Source organism: Antennarius striatus, chromosome 10 (assembly GCF_040054535.1).
Source record: "Antennarius striatus isolate MH-2024 chromosome 10, ASM4005453v1, whole genome shotgun sequence".
Lineage (NCBI taxonomy): Eukaryota > Metazoa > Chordata > Actinopteri > Lophiiformes > Antennariidae > Antennarius > Antennarius striatus.
Window position 1 is genome coordinate 18,987,631 of NC_090785.1, and position 19,655 is coordinate 19,007,285.

Genomic DNA, 19,655 nt, shown 5'->3' on the forward strand with positions numbered 1-19,655 from the left:
CTCTGAGAAGCACTCTGCTAATGATAGAAGTAGGGTTTTTAAGTAAAAGTGCTTAATCCATCCATCCATCATCCATCCATCCATCCATCCATCATCCATCATCCATCCATCCATCCATCCAAGGTAGGTCTGCCCTTGCAGCAGTCTGAATGTGACCCTCTGTTCCTGCTAAGTGGCCTCTAGATGAAGGTCGATCCCTACGACCCAGATAACCAGTCAACATGTCCACACCATCCTCCCATCCCCTCGTTTCACCCCTGCAAAAAGTACTCAAGATCGTTGGAACTGAACAATCTACAACTTTATTGAAACTGGATCATTGTTACCTGTTACTGTATTTTAATAGGCACCGAAATAAATAATAAACTCCAAGTTAAAAATAAATAAATAAAACTGAGTAAACAGCAAAAAAACCAATCTAGTAACTTTTACTTAGTACACAACACGATTCCATTCTGAATGACTCACGATTCAGTCTGAGTTCAGGATTACTGGTTTCTACACAGTGAAAGATAATAGTTTAATCTGGACCATCCTTGACCTGCCTCTGCAAACCCAGAGCTTCCCTTCACAATGTCACACTGCAGGTGAGTGTGTGTGATTGTCACACTGCAGGTGAGTGTGTGTGATTGTCACACTGCAGGTGAGTGTGTGTGATTGTCACACTGCAGGTGAGTGTGTGTGATTGTCACACTGCAGGTGAGTGTGTGTGATTGTCACACTGCAGGAGAGTGTGTGTGATTGTCACAATGCAGGTGAGTGTGTGTGATTGTCACAGGGTTACAGTGAGATCAAGAACAGAGAAGAAGGCTGAACTAGGAGGACTGAACACAAGCAGAGATCCATGACAGGAGGAAACAACAGCAGTGACCAGAGTCCTGCTGACAGATCAGTTTAGACTGAGTTCAAATAAAATCTAAATAACTATGACTAGTTATCTATTGAGGAAGGTAAAGAAAAAACATCCCAACTTCAAATGGGAGGAGACGTCATTATTTCTCCATAAAGAGTTTGATTAATCAGAAACAACCAAACTGTAAACCCAAAACTTACCAAATCACATGTAAGAGAGCTAGTAAACACACATGTATGCAGAATTAAAATCTCACTTCGGATATAATGGAGCATTTGAAATAATCCTTAGAGTTGAACGTCATAAAAGAAAAACTGTAGTCCGCAAACGTCACTCGAAAACTCAATAAATCAGATTCCAGATTTTTAAAAAAAAAAATCTCAACAATTTAAATCGAGGCGCAACTCAAGGCAAACACCCCCTTATAGAGTCCTATCGATCACCAATCAATCATGATACTCCCCCCGGCTCCTCAGCAGAGTCTCTGCCCGGAGTTAAAGTCCAGATAAAGTGTGGAACACTTACTGGGGCTGCTGGAGCTCAAACGGGCTCAGACTGAAGTCATCCTTCAGATACTGGAACCAGGACATCCACGCTGTTACTGGATTAATAATTGGATTATTCGTCTCAGTCCTTCCACCCCCGGAGTCCTCCTGCTCTCCGGTGCTGCATTCAAAGACGGCTCGGAATGTTCCCAAAACTGACAACACTTTCTCTTCCAAAAATAACGACAGTATTTGTGGAAAGTCATATTTAATGTTTTTTTTAAACTTATATAATAGATCCATGTGTTCTTCATTTGTCCGTCAGTTGTTATGACTGATGCAGTTTGGTTGAGTACTGCCTAGTTAGTTGTTCAATTGGTGCTGAGAAATATCTTAAAAGCTTTTAAAACCCGGAATGAGGATCCAGATTAACGCTCAGTTGTTTTCTTTCATACGTGTAAATTTCTGTTTCATAACAGAGAAATATATAAAGAATAAACTGCAGAAACTACATGTATAATGTCTAAACTCCAAAACATTTTCTCCCACTCCTCATCAACAAAAGGGCAAAAAAATGTATGAACACATATTTGTTAAGAGTGATAAAAATTGATCAAAAGGCCAGACATCTCATTATTCATTATTTAAGTATGAGCTGGAAAGACAACGTACTTTACTTTAATCGCCTCGTAATTATGTTTTACGAGGAACAGTGAAGGCAACTTGAGAGGGAAGCGGAGCACCGCCCAAATGACTTGATTTGAGATAAAGGACGTCTGCTCTAAAGTTTTCTTATTAACAGTCTTGTTATGTTATATGTCTGAACATCTGAAAACACACTCATACTGTAAACGTTGATTTTATAAGTTCTGTAACACCCGATCATAATCATATGATTGAGTCCAACTGCAGACGAGTTCATGCACGCAGCGCTGACGTCTGGAGTTATGGCTATTAATTCACTTTATTATGGGAACTTTGTGATTGCATGGCCTGAAAACCTATGGCTTATAACATGCTGTTTGCTCTAGTTAACAGTAAGACAAAGAAACTCAAGCAATTTTTTTTTTTATTGTGAAAGGTTGCATAAAATAAAGTTCTTTTAGCATTAATGCTGCCATCTAGCGTTGTAGTTGGTTTACCATCAGGACCTGTGAGACAATGATTTTGAATGATTTAAAAAAAAAAATCTTTTTATTGTTTTTTACAAACGATAATATCACTTCTAACTAAACTATGAAAGAGAAACAGTAAATACATAAACATAAGAGATTTTTTTTTTTAAAAACAGCTGACTGTCTGAAGCTGGTGCTCACAGCCTCCCTGCTTCCTTGAACTTGCTCAGTATCTCGTCTGTCTCCCTCAAGGGGAAGTACATTGTACACTTATTATAGTATTCAGGGTCAGCGTGGAGGTTGTCAATGACACTTGCGAGGAGGTGGGCCCGCTCCACGCCACAGCCTGGTGCGTTATAGTCCAGTTTAGTGAAGTGAACATGAAGGTGGTAGTAGGATGGCTGGTAATGTAGGTAGACTCTCAGCTTACTGGCTGGAAGGTTGTAGCGCTTCAGGATGGCCTCCTATGAAACAGGTATTGTATCACTTTGTAAGTCTGACAAAAATAAGACTCTGTCCTAAAATTAAAAGGCACACAATCATTTTAAGATAAAGACTTCAATAATCACTGTAACACAAAAAGCAGATGTTAGCTCTTTTGCTCTTATTTTGTACAAGAAGAACGTTCAAGATCCTCTTGTGACCTCACCTGTCCTTTAGTGAAGATGTTCATTAGCAGCGGTATGTGCGCTGACGTCAGGTCTCGGAGACTCTTGATGTTTCTCTGATGTACTATGGCAATTAGGTACAAATCATCAACCTTAAAAATGAAGGCAGGTATTAGGAAATGGGGAAAGGAGCTAAAAGTCTAAAAGTACTGTTGTCAGATTTAGCTTCACATAAGTATCTGTCTCACATTTTTCTGGTTCCATTTCATATCTGGAAGGAGGACAAAGCCGAGCTTTGGGTCTGGATCTTCATAGATTATCCTGTCAACTTCTGCCTTCTTATCCAGGATGTTGTAGACCCACTGGGGGTGAAAGTGGTATCAAATACTGCAATCCACACGTGATGTTGCACACAGGTATGTGTTACGCTGCTAATAATCAAGCTAACGCTCACCTGCACGTTGAATCCTTTGTTTTGCAGAATGAAGGGCAGAGTAATATTGAAATAATCCTCCTTTGTCTCCTTCACTAGGAAACTGTCCTGATGCTTGAATTTATTGACATGCTTCTCTGTAGCTGGCCACATCAGTGTGGTTTTGATCGCTGAAAGACAAAAACAAACAGGCAGCCTACTTCAGTTCATTCTGGCTGCCCAAACCCCCTGTTGGAATCTTTATTCAGTGAATTCTTTTGTCTGATCGTACCACTGAGATGAGGAGGCGCCTGCAGCTGATAAGTGCTGTAGATGTCATTCTTCATCTCCAGCTTCACTTTGGACCCACTTAAAAGCTCCTCCACAGAGTCCTTCTGGATGGGATTCTTCTCCAGAATGACCACAGCATCCTGACCCTGAATCTGGTGATGACATCATCGTGACATCATCATGACATCATCGGTTTCAGGCCAACCTCTGCTGATAATGAGCCTGGTGGATACAACCGTCTAATATCGCGGGCATGTCTTGATGTCCTTTCAATAGAACCTGTTTCAGCACTAGATGGATGCTCATTAAAACATGTCTCTATACATTAACTATTACATAAACATATGTAGAGTTAGCTAGATGACTCCAAACAGCTAGGGTTTAGTTAGCATTACCTGTCCGTGGAGGAAGATACTTTTCTCCCGTTCGGAATGTCTCAACACCTCGCATGTTTGAAACCCACATAAGACAGAATTAGATTCATACTCTTCATCGCCTTTTCCCTGGTCTTCCTCGATATCTGTTTTCACCCTTTTGATCTTTGCTAATGTTTCGTCATTTTCAACACCGTCGCATTTTCGTTTATCGCCGTGCGCAGCCATGTTTCCCGATGCCGCCGCTGTTCCCACAGATCGTCTATGTTCGAGAAGATGACTCACGGAACGGATGATTCACATGTTCATCTAAAAAGCCTCGGACTTTGAAGTACGGTAAATGTGATTCAAGTTAGCAAGTAAATAAAATGGAGATGGACATCAGAAAAACGCTTGTGATTCAAAGTACTAGAAGTTCAGCAGTTTACAAGTTGGTGAGGATGCACAACTCCGTCTCCTCCGCCATCACCCTCACGTGACTGCTCGGCGGAACACCTGAGCTGTCACGTAGTGAAGATCTCAGACGACACAGTCGTGGTGGGACGCATCCAGAACAGCGATGAGTCCAAACACAGAGAGGAGGTGGAGCACCTGGTGCAGAGGTGCAGACACAGCAACCTCTGCATCAACGTGGGGAAGACCAAGGAGATGGTGGTGGACTTCAGGAGGAAAAGACACCCCCCCCTGCACATGAAGGAGCAGCTGTGGAGGTGGTCTCCAGCTACAGGTCCTTGGGGGTTCATCTCACTGAGGACCTCACCTGGAGCTGTAACACCTCCCACCTGCTCAGAAACGCCCACCAGCGGCTCCACTTCCTCAGGAAGCTGAGGCGTGCTGGACTGGGGGGGTCCCGTCCTGAAGTGCCTCTACAGGGGTGCGGTGGAGAGCATCCTCACCACCAGCATCACCGTGTGGCACGGCAGCTGCTCCGTAGCAGACAGGAAAGCTCTGCAGAGGTTTGTGAAGGCTGCACAGAGGACTGTAGGGGGTGGCCTACATACCACCACAGAAATCTACATGGGTAGGTGTAGAAGGAGAACCACCCACATCATGGCAGACCCCACCCTCCCAGCACACTCTGTTCCAACCCCTCCCTCAGGTGGGAGACTACGGAGCCTCTGGAGCAGGACCACCAGGATGACAAACGGCTTCTTTCCAGAGGCTGTTAGACAGCTGAACTCCAGCGGTGCTCTGTAGTCACCCTCATGACGCCACAATATACTGTATATATATTTTTTTCTTATCTTACATTTATCCGACGGGCTAACTAGGACCTTCAGAGGGTTATTTCGTAGTCTCATGTGAAAATATGTGTCAGCATGACAAATAAAGATTCTGATACAGCGCTGGGGTCCTCAACAGACGCAGCAACAAACCTCTGGAGAAGCGCCTCGAATGTTCATTTACCGTGATCTTTATAGTGTTTGAATTAGACTGTCCTTGAAGAATGAGCTCAGCAACTGCCTGACTCAGCCTCACATGTATCAGTCATGTACAGTATGTGTTGTGCTTGTGCTGTACTTTTGTGTTCAGAAAATTATGTGATAGACAAGAACTAAGTGTTGTGCAATCTATGTTTGTGTGAGAAGATGCGTTTTGTGGTCATTTCCATTGTTAAATGGAAATTCCCAACAACTCCCCCTGTTGAGGTCGACCAGCTGGGTCACCTCACAAAGTGTGGTGATCCTATATGTTCACCCCAACTGCTGAGTACGTGGCCCCCCCACCCTCCAAAGGGACTTAGAGTGTGTGTAACAATGTGGAAATGTCATTAGCAATGTGTTTTCAGCTGGAAACAATGGAAGCTAACCTTCCCTATGAGCTCTAGGGACCCAGCACAGCTTAATTTTCAGAGTCTGTGGTAGCTAAAACAATATTACCAACCCTCTTACCTCCACAGCCCTCACATGAGCAATGAGCACAAAATTACCAACAAAACTGTTCCTGCGACAGCGTAACATGTATTAGCATTAACGACATTGTAAATGTGAATTGTAGACCCTGACTAAAGCTGGCTCTCCTCTCCAGCAGAGGGACGGATGATGCCAGCGATGTTTCCCACATTGGAGTCGGGCGTCGATAGGGCCTCCCGCTCTACCATCTGATATGACGAGGGGGATTTCCACTCAAAACATTTCTCCACTTCCTGGAGATTTTCACTGGTAAAATATGATCCGTTGTCACATCTGATTATTTTAGGTAGACCATATCTTTGGATCAAATCTCCTGTAATCCATTTAATTACCTCCTTGGCTGTTTCTTTTTTGGTAGGAATGGCTTGGGGCAGCAGTGGCTCAGCGGTAGAGCAGAGGTCTTGAAGACAGATCGCCCAGCCATCAGTGGATCGATTCCCGCTCCTGCCAGAACATCTCCGGAGTGTGAGCTGACGGTGGGAGGCGTCAGCTCACCTCCCAGCCACTGCCGAGGCGCCCTTGAGCAAGGCGCCGTCCCCCTTACAAGCTGCTCTATTGGGGCGCACTCCAGGAAGCTGCTGCCCGTCACTCTGCCTCCCGATGTACAGCTTGATGTTGTGTTTGTATACTAACTGCATGATTACAGGCCCCTTTGTGTGCTGTGGTTGTTTCAGGGGCCTGTACATACATAGTGTGTGTGAAAAACTAACACAAAAAAATTTAACAAATGTACACCTGAGTGACAAATGTAATTTCCCCTAGGGGATCAATAAAGTGTATCTTCTTCTTCTTCTTCAACCCAACTGGAAAAGGTGTCCACTGCAACTAAGAGGCATCTGTACGCCTGCATTTTGTTTGTCAGATCCCATGTCGGTGTAATTGATTACAATTTCTTTCCATGTGTAATTTGGGACTGGGAAGCCTCCCATCCCAGTCTTCAGTGTCACCTTTGGATTGAAATTTCACAAGTATTTATAAAGTATTTACAAATGCCACTCAGGTAAGGACGCCAACAGTTTAACTGAATCATGTTCTGAAGTCTGGTTGTTGAATGAGGTTCCCTGCAATGACTTTCTTGGCACAGTACTTATAATAGCCCACCAGGTGCTACCATCTTATGATCCTGTGTTCTCCAAATTCCATCTAGTTTTTGACTTGGTTTTTCCCTTTTCTGGCGACTGCTGTTGGGTGTGGCCCGATAATTTGTACCGAATTGAAGGAATGTTAGTTTCATTGTCCAGTTTCTTTATAAGTGAATAGCATTTAACCCCTTTGATCATTATCTGACCCTTAGGTTTGTTCCCCGGGGTTGTTGTTCAGGTTTATTGCCCAGGTTTATTACACATTATACTGGAAGTCAACATTATCTCAACCTTTTAACCTTTAGGGTTAGAAGAACTTTAGGTGAACCCCTTCCACAGAATGTATCCTACACACACAAACACCTACTTTGTCCTTTTATTGAATTAGATTAAGTCCTCACACATTCCTTCACAAGATACAATCATTCATTCACCTTCTGCCGCTTCATTCGCCGTAGCGGGTCACGGGGAGCTGGAGCCTAACTCAGCTGGCATAGGGGGTAAGGCGGGGGACACTCCGGGCCCGACGCCAGTGCACCATGGAGCTACACACAAAGACGGACAACCATGCACGCACACACTCACTCCTACGGGCAATTTGGGACCGGCCAATCAACCTGAAGCGCATGCTTTTGGAGGTGGGAGGAAGCCGGATAACCCCGGAAAGAACCCACACAGACACGGGGAGAGCATGCAAACTCTGCACAGAGCGGCACTCGAACACGGACCCACTGCGCCACCGTGCCACCCAAGATACAATCAACACCTGCTAAATAAGCTCAGCTTCCTAGCCTTTGAAGATGTAGTTTATGGACCTTGAGGTTATTATGCATTCACCACCAGTTTCCAAGAGTATCCCTTTGAATCTACTTGTAATTGCATTTCTACATAGGAGTCATGTGACATCATGCCTGTCTTGAATAGTACATAAACCACTGTCTTGAGATGAGAACTTGTCCTTCTCATACCACTTGCATTGATGTTTGTCGTTTGGAGAACGACCCAGAGCTCTGTTAAGTAAAGCACCACGAACTTCAGCCATCGTCTCAAGAGTCATCTGTCTGCCCTGATCATCAAACAAACACGCTGCGAAACTACTCGAAAGAAATCCGCTTCAGTATTTTGCAGCCGAATCGGAGCCAGCATTTCCATGAGCTTTGAATGTTTTATCTTTTGAATGTTCAGCCACTTTTCTTTAATAATTTTAATTCTTTAATACTTCAATTTTCAGCAATTTGACTGAATCTACTAAATCTAGAAACAATTCATGATGTTTTACTGGAGGGCCTGTGGTGGTCAGGGAGTCAGTTCTTTGCCATGATGACATGTCTGTGAGCAGAGCCCTGTACACATAAGCCAAATTGGTGTAAATGTTCACTCGCAGACCTTCTGCTAGTTGGCATACGTAGAACTGAGCTGAGTGTGGTGGTGGTAGCTTTTCAGCTTCTAGAATAAAAAAATGAATCCTCCCTTTTTGTATCAGCTGTGGTTATGGCATATGATGCGGCTATTTGGCCTGTTTCTTTGTCAAAATGACGATGTGTCCGTCTGTGAACAAAGTTCTCAAGTGGTGTGCTCTGTACTTTCATCATATTATTTGTTTCTTCTTCCATTTTCTTCTCAGAGTTGTGTAACAGCACCATCGGGGTCTCCAATCAATACAATCGTATTTGTCTGGGTAGATGTAGGGAAATGCAGGTTTGTTTGTCTCAACATTTCTGTCAGCTTCAAATGATGTTTGGGTGATAGTGTGAAGCGTTTGCTATTTAGGAAGGCTGTCACTACCTGGTTAGTATGAATATGAACGTCGCCCCTTGGTACCCCTAATAGGGCATCGTGTAGTTGTTCAGGGGTTGCTGTCTTCCATTTTCGGGTGGCATCCCCACCTGCTGACTTGGATAAAAAGATTTAGTTTGATATTGCTGTGGAGGCATCAGTTGTTGACTTATAAAATTTCTCACCTCAAATTTAACTGGGCCCCATTTGCCCTTTCCTCGAGGACTGCCCATGTTTCAGCCCTGAAATTTGTAATGTGTGGCATAGGGACAGAATATTGTCCAATGATCTGGTCCCCTGCAAATAAAACAGCTGCCAAATTTGGGGGCAGAAGCACCGGGAGACTGGATAAGCCCCTCTCCACATTGGTTGTCCCCGCTGCACCATTGTTAGGGCAGCTTCCTGTTCAGAAATGTTATCTGTCTGTTTGTTTTGAACCATTTGTGTCTTGTGTGAGAAATTTCTCAAAGTCATTGTGCCATTTGGGGTTGACATGATATGGGCCTGAGTAAATACATTAAGGGGCATGCCACTGACCCTAACATGTGATAACCCTTCTGGGATTGAAGGGGGCAAAGAAACCAGAAAGGCCGAGAAACTAGAAGGTGAACACCTGTGTGTTGTAAAATGTAAATCTGTTGTTGGGATGGGCTTGAAACAGGTATAAAAGAACAATTTGCTGTAACAACTGGGGGAGCATCACTCTCGAATGCTCTGCTCCCCATACCGGTATGGATTAAAGAGGAATGACTAATCACACCATGTCCATAACTTACAATTCTTCAGAGAATTAGCAACTCTCTTTTAGCAGGAAGAATTCCCTGACATATTTGGCAATGAGGATGGGATAGACGCTTTGCTGTTCGACGCCTGAGCCACGACTGAATGTATAAACTATATGAGTAATTGGAGTAAGTAATGGATAGGATCAGGAATGAGTACATCAGACGGACAGCACATGTTAGAGGTTTTGGAGATAAAGTCAGAGAAGCCAGACTGAGATGGTTTGGACATGTCCAGAAGAGAGATAGTGAATATATTGGTAGAAGGATGCCGAGTTTTGAACTGCCAGGCAGGAGGCCTAGAGGAAGACCAAAGAGGAGGTTTATGGATGTAATGAGGGAGGACATGAAGGTAGTTGGTGTGAGAGAAGAAGATGAAGACAGGGTTAGATGGAGAAAACTGATTCACTGTGGCGACCCCTGAAGGGAAAAGCCGAAAGGAGAAGAAGTAGAAGATGATGAAATCCCTAATTCCTTCCAATAGCTCATTGGGAAATGTTGTTCTTAGAACTTTTCGACAATTTGCTCACGGATTTGTTCACAAAGTGGTGACCCTCACCCCATCCTTGTTTGTGAATAGCTGAGCATTTTAGTGAAGTTGCTTTTATACCCAATCATGGCACCCACCTGTTCCCAAGTAGCCTGTTCACCTGGGATGTTCCAAATAAGTGCTTGATGAGCATTCCTTGACTTTCTCAGTTTTTTTTGCTACTTGTGCCAGTTTTTTTGAAACATATTGCAGGCATCAAATTCTAAATGAGCTAATATTTGCAAAAAATAAAGTTAACCAGTTCAAACATTTCGTATGTAAGGTTCAAACAACCTAGAACATTGAAAACTCACCCAGTTGAATTCTTTACTCGCGAGGAGAACGGACGGAGATATGTTCAGTTACAAATCTCCACTCCGTTCTGAGCGTCCCAGCCGAAAACCCCTCCTTTTATTTCATTTGGGCAGTTTACAATGTGTCCTAAAGGATGGAGGATGAGAATATCAGCAATGCACCATGTATGGTATAATGTCACAAATGTAAAACCTCTTCCTTTTTTGGAGTTGTCCTTTTTTCAGCAGGTCAAGGTTTACATTTTAAACTAGTCATCAGCTGCTACCTCAGCTATGACCTTTTGACCTCTGCCTGAACATAACTCAGTGCATAGCAGACACTCACACAAACATATACACATTTATACTGTATGCTCATAGTATGCAGTATAAAGAATAAAGGAATGTAAATCAGTAAATATGGGATAACTTATGTACATTATTCTAACGGTATCTTGTCTTTGTTGTGTATTCAGTTGAATATACTGTAGGTTGAAAGGGATTTGCAAATCATTGTGTTCTGTGTTTATTTACAATTAACAAAATGTAAATAAACATTTACATTTTTATTTACATGTAAATGTAAATAAAATGAACCAACTTCACTGGTTTTGGATTTTGTGTGTGTGTATAGGTAACTTTAGTTAAGGAACTGTCTGAAGATTGTATTTTACTTTGCTGCAGCAGGTTGTATGTCCCACTGTATAATAATTCAGAGAGTGATTATTTTTATACATGAGAAAGGTATGCAAAACAAAGCACTCCCTAACATATTTTAGCAGATATAAAAGGTGGGAAAAGCACAGGTGGGAGCTTCCCATGGGCTCTGGCCTTGAAGACTAGTTCTGTGCAGTTTGTGTGAGATAAAAAACATGAAAGAAGACAGCATCCTTCTGTGGAGACAGTACTGTAATTGAATTTTTTCCATCGCACATGACTTTACGTGAGAATACGAACATAGATTGACCAGTAAATTGAGAGCTTTCTCTTATGGTTTTCTTCACCACGACAGACCTATACAGCGACTGCACCACGGCAGAAACTGCACCAATCCATCTGTCAATCTCAAGTTCCGTCCTTCCTTCATTCGTGAACTAGACTCCAAGACACTTAGACTCCTCCACCTGGGGCAAAGACTCCCCACCGACCCAGAGAGGGCACACCACCTTTTTTCGGTTGAGAACCATGGACTTGGGTTTGGGGGAGCTTATCTTCATCCTACTCCTGTCACACTCAGTTGCAAACTGCCCCAGTGCATGCTGAAGGTCCAGGTTTAATGAGGCCGACAGAAAATCATCCTCTGTAAAAAGTAGAGATTAAATCCTTTGCTCCCAAAATCAGACTTACTCCAGATCCTGGCTGCCCCTAGAAATTCTATCCATAAACATTATGAACAGCGGAATTATATCTATTGATGCACTTTACTGTGGAATTTAAGCTTCAAATATAGAATATCAAATATATTCTGGTGGATATGGAGAACCTTGTGATTACATGGCCTGAAAAACTATAGCTTGCAATATGCTATTTGCTCCAGTTAGCAGTGAGACAAAGAGACACAAGCATTTTTTGTTTTTGCTTTGTAAAAAGCTGCATTGAAGAAAAACAGTTTTTAGCATTAATGCTGCCATCTAGTGGTGTAGTTTAACATCAGCACCTGTGAGAAAATGGTTTTGAATTATTTTTTTAAATGATCTTTTTATTGTTTTTTTATACAAACAATAATGTCATTTAGAGTTCCAAATATACCATCCAAGTGGAAAAAGTACAAAAGATTAAAAAAAGAATACAGATTTGAAATAAAGAGCTAAGTGGTTTTAAGCTGGTGTTTGGAGCCTCCCTGCTGCCCTGAACTTGTTGAGCAGTTGGTCTGTCTTCCTCAGGGGGAAGTACATTGTCCAGTTTTTATAATATTGAGGATCAGCACAAAGGTTCTGGATTACATTTGCAAGGAGGTGGGCCCGCTCCACGCCACAGCCTGGCGCATCATAGTCCAGCTTAGTGAAGTGAACGTGAAGGTGGTAGTAGGATGGCTGGTAATGTATAAAGGCTCTCAGCTTATTGGCTGGAAGGTTGTAGCGCATCAGGATGGCTTCCTATGAAAGAAGTATTGTGTCACTTTGTAAGTCTGACAAAATATTTCCAAGACTCTGTGTCCTGAAATTAAAAGGCACACAATCAATTGCTTTAAGATAACTTCAATAATCACTGTAGCACAAAAAACATATGTTAGCTGTTTTGCTCTTGTTTTGTACAAGAAGAACTTTCAAGATCATCTTGTGACCTCACCTGTCCTTTTCTGAAGATGTTCATTAGCAGCGGTATGTGCGCTGACGTCAAGTCTCGGAGACTCTTGATGTTTCTCTGATGTACTATGGCAATTAGGTACAAATCATCAACCTCAAAAATGAAGGCAGGTATTAGGAAATAGTGAAAGGAGTCAAGAATCAGATTTCCATCACTTTAACTGCTATTGGGTATTTCTATTAAAACATGGAAATGACCACAAAATGCGTCTGCATATACAAACATAGATAGCACAACCCTTAGTCTTTGTCTATTACATAATTTTCTAAACACAAAAGTACGGAGCATGCATAACACATACAGTAGATAACTGATACATGTGAGGCCGAGTCAGGCTGCTGATGAGCTCATCCCTCAAGGACAGTTTAACCCAAACACGATAAAGATCAGGGTCAATGAACATTTGAGGCTCTTCTCCAGAGGTTTGTTGCTGTGTCTGTTGAAAAGCCCAGCGCTGTATCCTCATCAACTGAGCTCAAAGAACCGAAGGGGATTTTGTTCAGAGTAAAACACTAACACTGCACATCAACTGTATTGTCTCACATTTTTCTGGTTCCATTTCATATCTGGAAGGAGGACAAAGCCGAGCTTTGGGTCTGGATCTTCATAGATTATCCTGTCAACTTCTGCCTTCTTATCCAGGATGTTGCAGACCCACTGGGTGTGAAAGTGATATCAAATACTGCAATCCACAATGATGTTGTACACAGGTATGTGTTACGCTGCTAATAATCAAGCTAACGCTCACCTGCACATTGGATACCCTCTTTTTCAGAATGTAGGGCAGAGTAATATTGAAATAATCCTCCTTTGTCTCCTCCACTAGGAAACTGTCCTGATGCTGAAATTTATTTACATTCTTCTTTGAAGCTGGCCACATCACTGTGGTCTTGATGTCTAAAAGACAAAACCAAACAAGCAGCCTACCTAATTTACTCTGGCTGCCCAAAGCACCTGTTGGATTCATAGGATCTTTATTCAGTGAATTGTTTTTTTCTGATCGTACCACTGAGATGAGGAGGAGCCTGCAGCTGATATGTGCTGTAGATGTCATTCTTCATCTTCAGCTTCACTTTGGACCCACTTAAAAGCTCTTCCACAGAGTTCGTCTGGATGGGATTCTTCTCCAGAATGACCAAAGCATCCTGACCCTTAATCTGGTGATGACATCATCAGTTTCAGGCCAACCTCTGCTGATAATGAGCCTGGTGGATACAACCGTCTACAAGCGCGGGCATGTCTTGATGTCATTTCAATAAAACCTATTTTAGCACTAGATGGATGCTCAGCTGAGTACATACCTCCACCAAGGCCCAACAGCTAGCTAGCTAGCTAGTACCCTCCCTCCCTCCATCCATCCATCCGCAGATGAGGGAATCATACTTGTCAAAACAGCCAAGGAAATGCCTTACAGGTGATGGGTCTGCCGGAGCCTATCCCAGCTTGTTATAGGTGAGAGGTGGGGTACACTCTGGATAAGATGCCAGCTCATTGTGGGGCCACACAAAAGACAACCAACCAATGATGCTGACACACACCTACAGATGGGGTGATCAACTCACCTAAGCTCCACGTTTTTGGAGGTGGGATGAAAACAGAGAAGAGAATTGCACCCGGAACCTTATTTTGTGAGGCAACAGTGCTATTCACACATTACCACCATCAACCTCTTCCAAATAATCTACTCCCGTCTCACTATTTACTATGTTCTACTGTTGAGCGACTATTACAAAATGCAAATTCCCCTTTGGGGGTTTGATAAAGGATTCTGATTCTGATAACCCAATAGCCACCTTTTTTCCAGATCCATTTCTAAAACTGAATGACTTGTTCTTCACCACGTGACCAACCCTACCACCACGTGTCTTCACAACCTGTTGGTAAGTTGGTGTGTGATGAACGGAAAAGGAAGGAGAGATGCTATCTTCAAACATCACAAGCTGCGCACACGTGACACACCCACCCACACCCACACACACACACACACACACACACACACACACACACACACGCACCGAACCCAAACCCGATAACTGCACCATCTGTTCTATTCTACTGACGTTCGGCTATGATAGCGGAATTTATTTCTGAATCGCACAGGCTATGTGAACCAGAAATAGAGGAGAACGAGTGATGCTGCAGCCATAGTAGATGTTTTCTTTTACTTTCTTTAACATTACTTTCAACGAAAGTTGAAGTTAAAAGTAAACGAAAGTGAAAGAAAACATGTACCCACCGCTTTACTCACAGACGCTGGTCCTGACGTCACACTGACCCCTGACAACAACTTTCAGGTCAATCCGTGACGTAGTTTTTCTCAACTCTCGCTAACAGGCAAACAAACACCGGTGCGACAGTTTTCCCTTTAACGGAGATTTACAAAGCACTCCTGCATATGTCCTGTAGAAAATTAGCCTTTTTTCTTTGAACAAGCCCAAAATTAAAATATGTCTCCCCACAAAATAATGGCCTTCGTGTACATACACACATCTAGAGTTAGCCAAATGACTCCAAACAGCTAAAGATAACTTTACCTGTCCGTGGACGTAGATACTCTTCTCCCGTTCGGAGTGTCTCAAAACCTTACATATTTGAAACCCACATAAAACAGAGTTAGTTTCATCTTCCTTCTCGCATTTTCCGTGGTCTTCCGCGATGTCTGTTTTCGCCCTTTTGATATTTTCTAATATTTCCTCATTTTCTACGCCGTTGTATTTCCGTTTACTACAGTGCTGGGCCATGTCTCTCTGCGCTCTGCTATGTTGTTCCCGATGCCCCCAAAGATCCTTTGTTTGAGAAGATGACTCACGAACGGATGATTTGCATGTTCGTGTGTGACGACACCGAACATCAGAGGGTTCAAAGGAGTCAATGCGTTTATTGTCATGTGTACAGTAAAGACACAGGGTTTACAGGGTTTAATTGTTCAAGAAACTACATGTGTGTAAAAGAACATAAAGCAAAGCACCACAAAATACTATATTTGCATATTGATAGTTATTTACACAATGTGCATAACTGATATAGCAGCAGATGGTTGAACAAAAGGGTGCAAAACTGCCAGGGGTTAAACTTTCATAAAACACTGTTGAAGGGATCCTATTATGAAAAAAGTGTCTCTGTGTGGCTCCGCAGTGCATTTGCGTCAAGCCCGGATTTTCCTCCGCCTCACGCCCTCAGTTGGCTGGGATAGGCTCCAGCACCCCACGACCCACCACAGCGGACGTAGTGGTCGATGATGAATGAATGGATGAAGAAAATAAAAGTTTTTCAGTCTCTACATATACATAGTGGTCCCCCCTATCAATTCCTGGAATCTTTTCAAATTCAGAATCAAAACGACTTCATTCATAACAGCGCCCATCCTGATTAAATGACAATGTGACTGACAGAGTGATTGACTGATCCTGATCCATATTTGATTGATTGACACGTCCGCTCCCCGGATATGGGCGTGGTCATCCCCGAGGTGGAGTTTTTGTTCTGGCTAAGCTAGTAACCTGTGGCAATGACCTGGCTCAGAGCTACACACTGAAAGTTCCTCACAAGCTGTTGAAGTCAGCTAGCATTTGGCTAACTATTTAACTCCATTTCAGTCAGGTGTTTTGTGTTTGTGCATCTGTGTGTCCACATAAGACGTATCGTCATAGCAAACACATTACCAGTTTCATAGCAGATGAAGACGCTACTAAATTAGAACTATTGTCTGGCTTTAAATAATTAAAAGCAGCTTTTGCACTTGTAAGTGATCCGGGAGCTTTGTATTGTGAACGAAAGTTTTTAATACAATAAAATAATACAATAAAATAATATAAGAAAATAATATCATTTCAAAGAACCAAAGATTTGGATTGTTGTGTGTGTCTCAAATCATTCAGCGCTTGGGAAGATGGCACCAGGATGTCTCAAGGTCATGAAGACTCTGAATGAATATAATTACTGTTTGACCATATTTGGAAATGCTTGGATGACTGTCGGTATCCTTGGAAGAAGTTAGACACTGACAGAAGCAGCTGGCCAGATCATTTCATATACTGTACTTGAAATTAGAATGTTTTTGTATGTTTCTGCACAGGGTCATCCATAGAATGTCTGCAGCAGATATGTCCTCACAGGGTTCGCGTGACTGATTATGTTGTGTCATCAAATACTTTTGTGAAACTGTCGATTTGACATTTTTGTTAACGTCTGGAGGTCATGATTTACCAACTGAAAATCCGTAAAGAACTGGTTGAAAGAAGTTTAGAGTATAAATGATGTGTGATCCTTTTCATATTTTGTACTTGAACACCGCTGCAGTTTTCCTGTACCCAGAATATTCTGTAATAACACTTCGAAGGACTGTCCAGAGATCTCATTATAATAAGTTAAGTATTGGTTGAACTTGTCTGCCTTTCTATCATCAATGATATTATTGTACTGCTACTCAACCTAAGCATGATTTGAATTGACAAATAAATATCTTGTATGCCTGCCTCCCCCCCACCACAGTATATCTAAAGAGAAGACCCCACTCACTAACAAACAGCCTCAGCCTTTATTTAGAGCCTAATAGATATTCACTGTCATCAGTTGAGGGTTTTGTTCAATTAACCTAAACCCTGCAGGTGAAATAATCCAGGCGGACATCAAAGAGGTGAAATTATCACTCATTTCCAGATTTGTGAGAGACAAAGGGTGGTTAGCCAGAAATCTCTCATAACATGAGAATTGTTGGGAAACAGCTTCAATTACCTGTAATCTGAAGCAGTCGATGATGAATCAATGGATGGATGGACGTAATCATCTGTTGTCGTCTCCAATGATTTCTGTCTCAGTTGCAAACATTGTGTGTTTTTCTCCACAAATCCTCCACGATGCTTAACAGCTGGTCTCAGTTCGATCAGCCATCTTGTGTTTACACAATAGAGCCATGTAGCTCATTGATTGCTTATTGATTATCGCAGAAAAATTAACAATTATATAATAAAAAACAAGAGTGAAAAACAAGAAAAATAAGAGTGAAATACATAGTAACTAAGTTACTGAAAGTTACTACTAAGTGCAAGCGGAGGGTAGCGTGTGCATTCACGTGGCGTATGTAAACAAAGCACCATGTGAACATGTGTGTGTGTGTGTGTGTGTGTGTGTGTGTGTGGGGGGGGTTATCCATATTCAATCAAAGATACTGAGGACCATGGATCAGTTTTGGAGAAAGACATTTCAAATACAGTGTAGTTGGACATCAGCTGAATGACATGAATTTAAAAAAAGCATAATATGGGACTGTGGTGGAGAGAGATTTTCTTAAGACAGGACAAAGTACATAAGTGCAAAATATTTCTCCATTCAAATCATACATAGGTTGAGGAGAAGTCCAACAGTATCATCGATGATGCAGGCAGACAATTTCAACAGATACTTATCTAATATTCGCGGTGCACTGGCGTCTTGCCCAGAGTGTCCCCTGCCTCACGCCCTATGCCACCGAGATAGGCTCCGGCTCCCCGTGACCCGCTGCGACGGATACAGCGGTGGTAATCTGAAAATGACTGACTGACTTATCTAATATAACAAGATCTCTGGGATGAACGTCACTCGAGTGGAACTGGAACTCTCCTGAACTGAACTCTCCATAGTTTTATAGCCAAGCTCTGCTGGACCTCAGTGGGTGGATACTGGGATTACTGGAAACTGACCGGATGTCAAACTGACCTTAATAGGTCATCTTTGCAAAACACGTTATGTATGACGGATCACACCACCTCCACGCCCCCAGAATCCCCCACAGCAATCCAACGACCCAGGTCTTAGGTCCTATTACGTGGCTATTATTTTGTCATAGTATTAAACATTCAAAAATTTAAACATTTAACAGGAATATTGAGGAAACCTTAAGACTTAGTTCTTATTAATAGTAACACCAGTTTCTCTTGTTGGGAAAAGTGCTCTTGAGTGTACCATTGAACATTCTGCTTCAGGTGGAGTCTGGGGTTTGAAGTGCAACGAAATGCAAGAGACTTCAGCTCTTCTGTACTGTAGTGCTGAACATTAAAATATTTCTATTTGAACTTGATATCACTTACAGCTATTTTCCTCCCTCCTTGTAAACAGCTCTGATCAATTTTTTGAGAAAACGAAATGAGTAAACAAAACACCTAGTTGTGTTTTACTGCTGTCTTAAGGCATAAATCTGTGCTGTAGAATTTGAGAAGAAAACAATTACAAGCTGAATTTCACATCAAGCAATAACTTGCAGCCGGCTCAACTTACAGTGGAAGTTGACGGACCAAATCCTCACATTTTAATGGGATGAAGATGAATTATATAATCAGTCTGATTATATGAGGTTTGAAATTATCAAAATGGAATTGACATGTTTCTCTTTATCTTCTCAGTTCACCTCCTTCCATTTAATTCAGATACTGGCAATGAATATAAGTAACAACTGAGAATCTTTCTAATTTGTAGATGATTCCACAGAGATTCCATCCAATAGTTAAAAGCCTTGTTATTGCATTGCATTTAAAGTATGAATTTGATCTCATGTCAAGACATTTCCCCCCCCCCTTTCTGGGAAATCATGCAGAAGCATGTGTTGAACTCAGCTTGAGGTGATCTCTGGGATTGTTTTACTATTTATTCTTTGAACCTTACAAAAACCAGGGGTCACTCCTGTTAGGTAAAAGGACTTTTATCCCAAAGTCCACCCAAACCAGTTGTGCGTGTTCAAAACTGGAAAGAAGAACAAGAAACAAATCGTCTTGTTTATCAAATATGTATTTTTACCCTAATACAATATTTCTAAACAGATCTGGGTTCTCTGTCCCAAACACAATATCTGGTGTTGTATGAA

At 42.2% G+C, this 19,655-nt stretch overlaps 3 protein-coding genes across 6 annotated transcripts in view; all 3 read right to left on the minus strand.

Annotated features, from left to right (window-relative positions):
* zgc:66433 (uncharacterized protein LOC321250 homolog) overlaps positions 1-1,511 on the minus strand; it is a 37,426-nt gene extending 35,915 nt beyond the window's left edge. The window contains exon 1 of one of the 2 annotated variants that reach the window (XM_068325229.1): positions 1,379-1,511. In XM_068325229.1, coding sequence (XP_068181330.1) covers positions 1,379-1,443 — 65 coding nt within the window. In that variant the 5' untranslated portion in view covers positions 1,444-1,511. The remainder of the gene's footprint in view (positions 1-1,378) is intronic. The other variant, XM_068325230.1, reaches the window with a different exon arrangement.
* Positions 1,512-2,426: 915 nt separating this feature from the next.
* LOC137602297 (m7GpppX diphosphatase-like) lies at positions 2,427-8,991 on the minus strand. Its single transcript, XM_068324875.1, has 7 exons — positions 8,919-8,991; positions 4,160-8,807; positions 3,766-3,916; positions 3,516-3,664; positions 3,310-3,423; positions 3,103-3,213; positions 2,427-2,917 (listed from the first exon to the last, which is right to left on the minus strand). The coding sequence occupies exons 2-7, from the start codon at positions 4,364-4,366 to the stop codon at positions 2,651-2,653; spliced, it is 999 nt and encodes a 332-aa protein (XP_068180976.1). The 5' UTR covers positions 4,367-8,807; positions 8,919-8,991; the 3' UTR covers positions 2,427-2,650.
* A 1,543-nt stretch (positions 8,992-10,534) lies between these two features.
* LOC137602296 (m7GpppX diphosphatase-like) lies at positions 10,535-15,623 on the minus strand. 3 transcript variants are annotated; one of them, XR_011037152.1, is made up of 8 exons: positions 15,355-15,623; positions 13,827-13,977; positions 13,569-13,717; positions 13,364-13,477; positions 12,803-12,913; positions 12,457-12,609; positions 11,680-11,813; positions 10,535-10,661 (listed from the first exon to the last, which is right to left on the minus strand). XR_011037152.1 is itself a non-coding variant. In XM_068324874.1 (7 exons), the coding sequence occupies exons 1-7, from the start codon at positions 15,559-15,561 to the stop codon at positions 11,787-11,789; spliced, it is 912 nt and encodes a 303-aa protein (XP_068180975.1). In that variant the 5' UTR covers positions 15,562-15,623; the 3' UTR covers positions 10,669-11,786. The 3 variants fall into 3 exon arrangements, 2 of the variants coding, with proteins under 2 accessions (XP_068180975.1, XP_068180974.1); XM_068324874.1 differs by lacking the exon at positions 10,535-10,661 and having other exon boundaries at positions 10,669-11,813; XM_068324873.1 differs by lacking the exons at positions 10,535-10,661; positions 11,680-11,813 and having other exon boundaries at positions 11,830-12,609; positions 15,355-15,622.
* Between the last annotated feature and the right edge of the window lie 4,032 nt (positions 15,624-19,655).

Excerpts from the sequence above, each read along its gene's own strand:
- LOC137602296 (XM_068324873.1), bottom strand. The coding sequence starts at position 15,561 with ATGGCCCAGCACTGTAGTAAACGGAAATACAACGGCGTAGAAAATGAG. Across the intron at positions 13,718-13,826 it reads GGCTCCTCCTCATCTCAGTG|ACATCAAGACCACAGTGATG; the intron begins GTACGATCAGAA and ends TTTGTCTTTTAG. Across the intron at positions 13,478-13,568 it reads AGAGGGTATCCAATGTGCAG|TGGGTCTGCAACATCCTGGA; the intron begins GTGAGCGTTAGC and ends TTTCACACCCAG.
- LOC137602297 (XM_068324875.1), bottom strand. The coding sequence starts at position 4,366 with ATGGCTGCGCACGGCGATAAACGAAAATGCGACGGTGTTGAAAATGAC. Across the intron at positions 3,424-3,515 it reads ACAAAGGATTCAACGTGCAG|TGGGTCTACAACATCCTGGA; the intron begins GTGAGCGTTAGC and ends TTTCACCCCCAG. Across the intron at positions 2,918-3,102 it reads ACATCTTCACTAAAGGACAG|GAGGCCATCCTGAAGCGCTA; the intron begins GTGAGGTCACAA and ends CCTGTTTCATAG.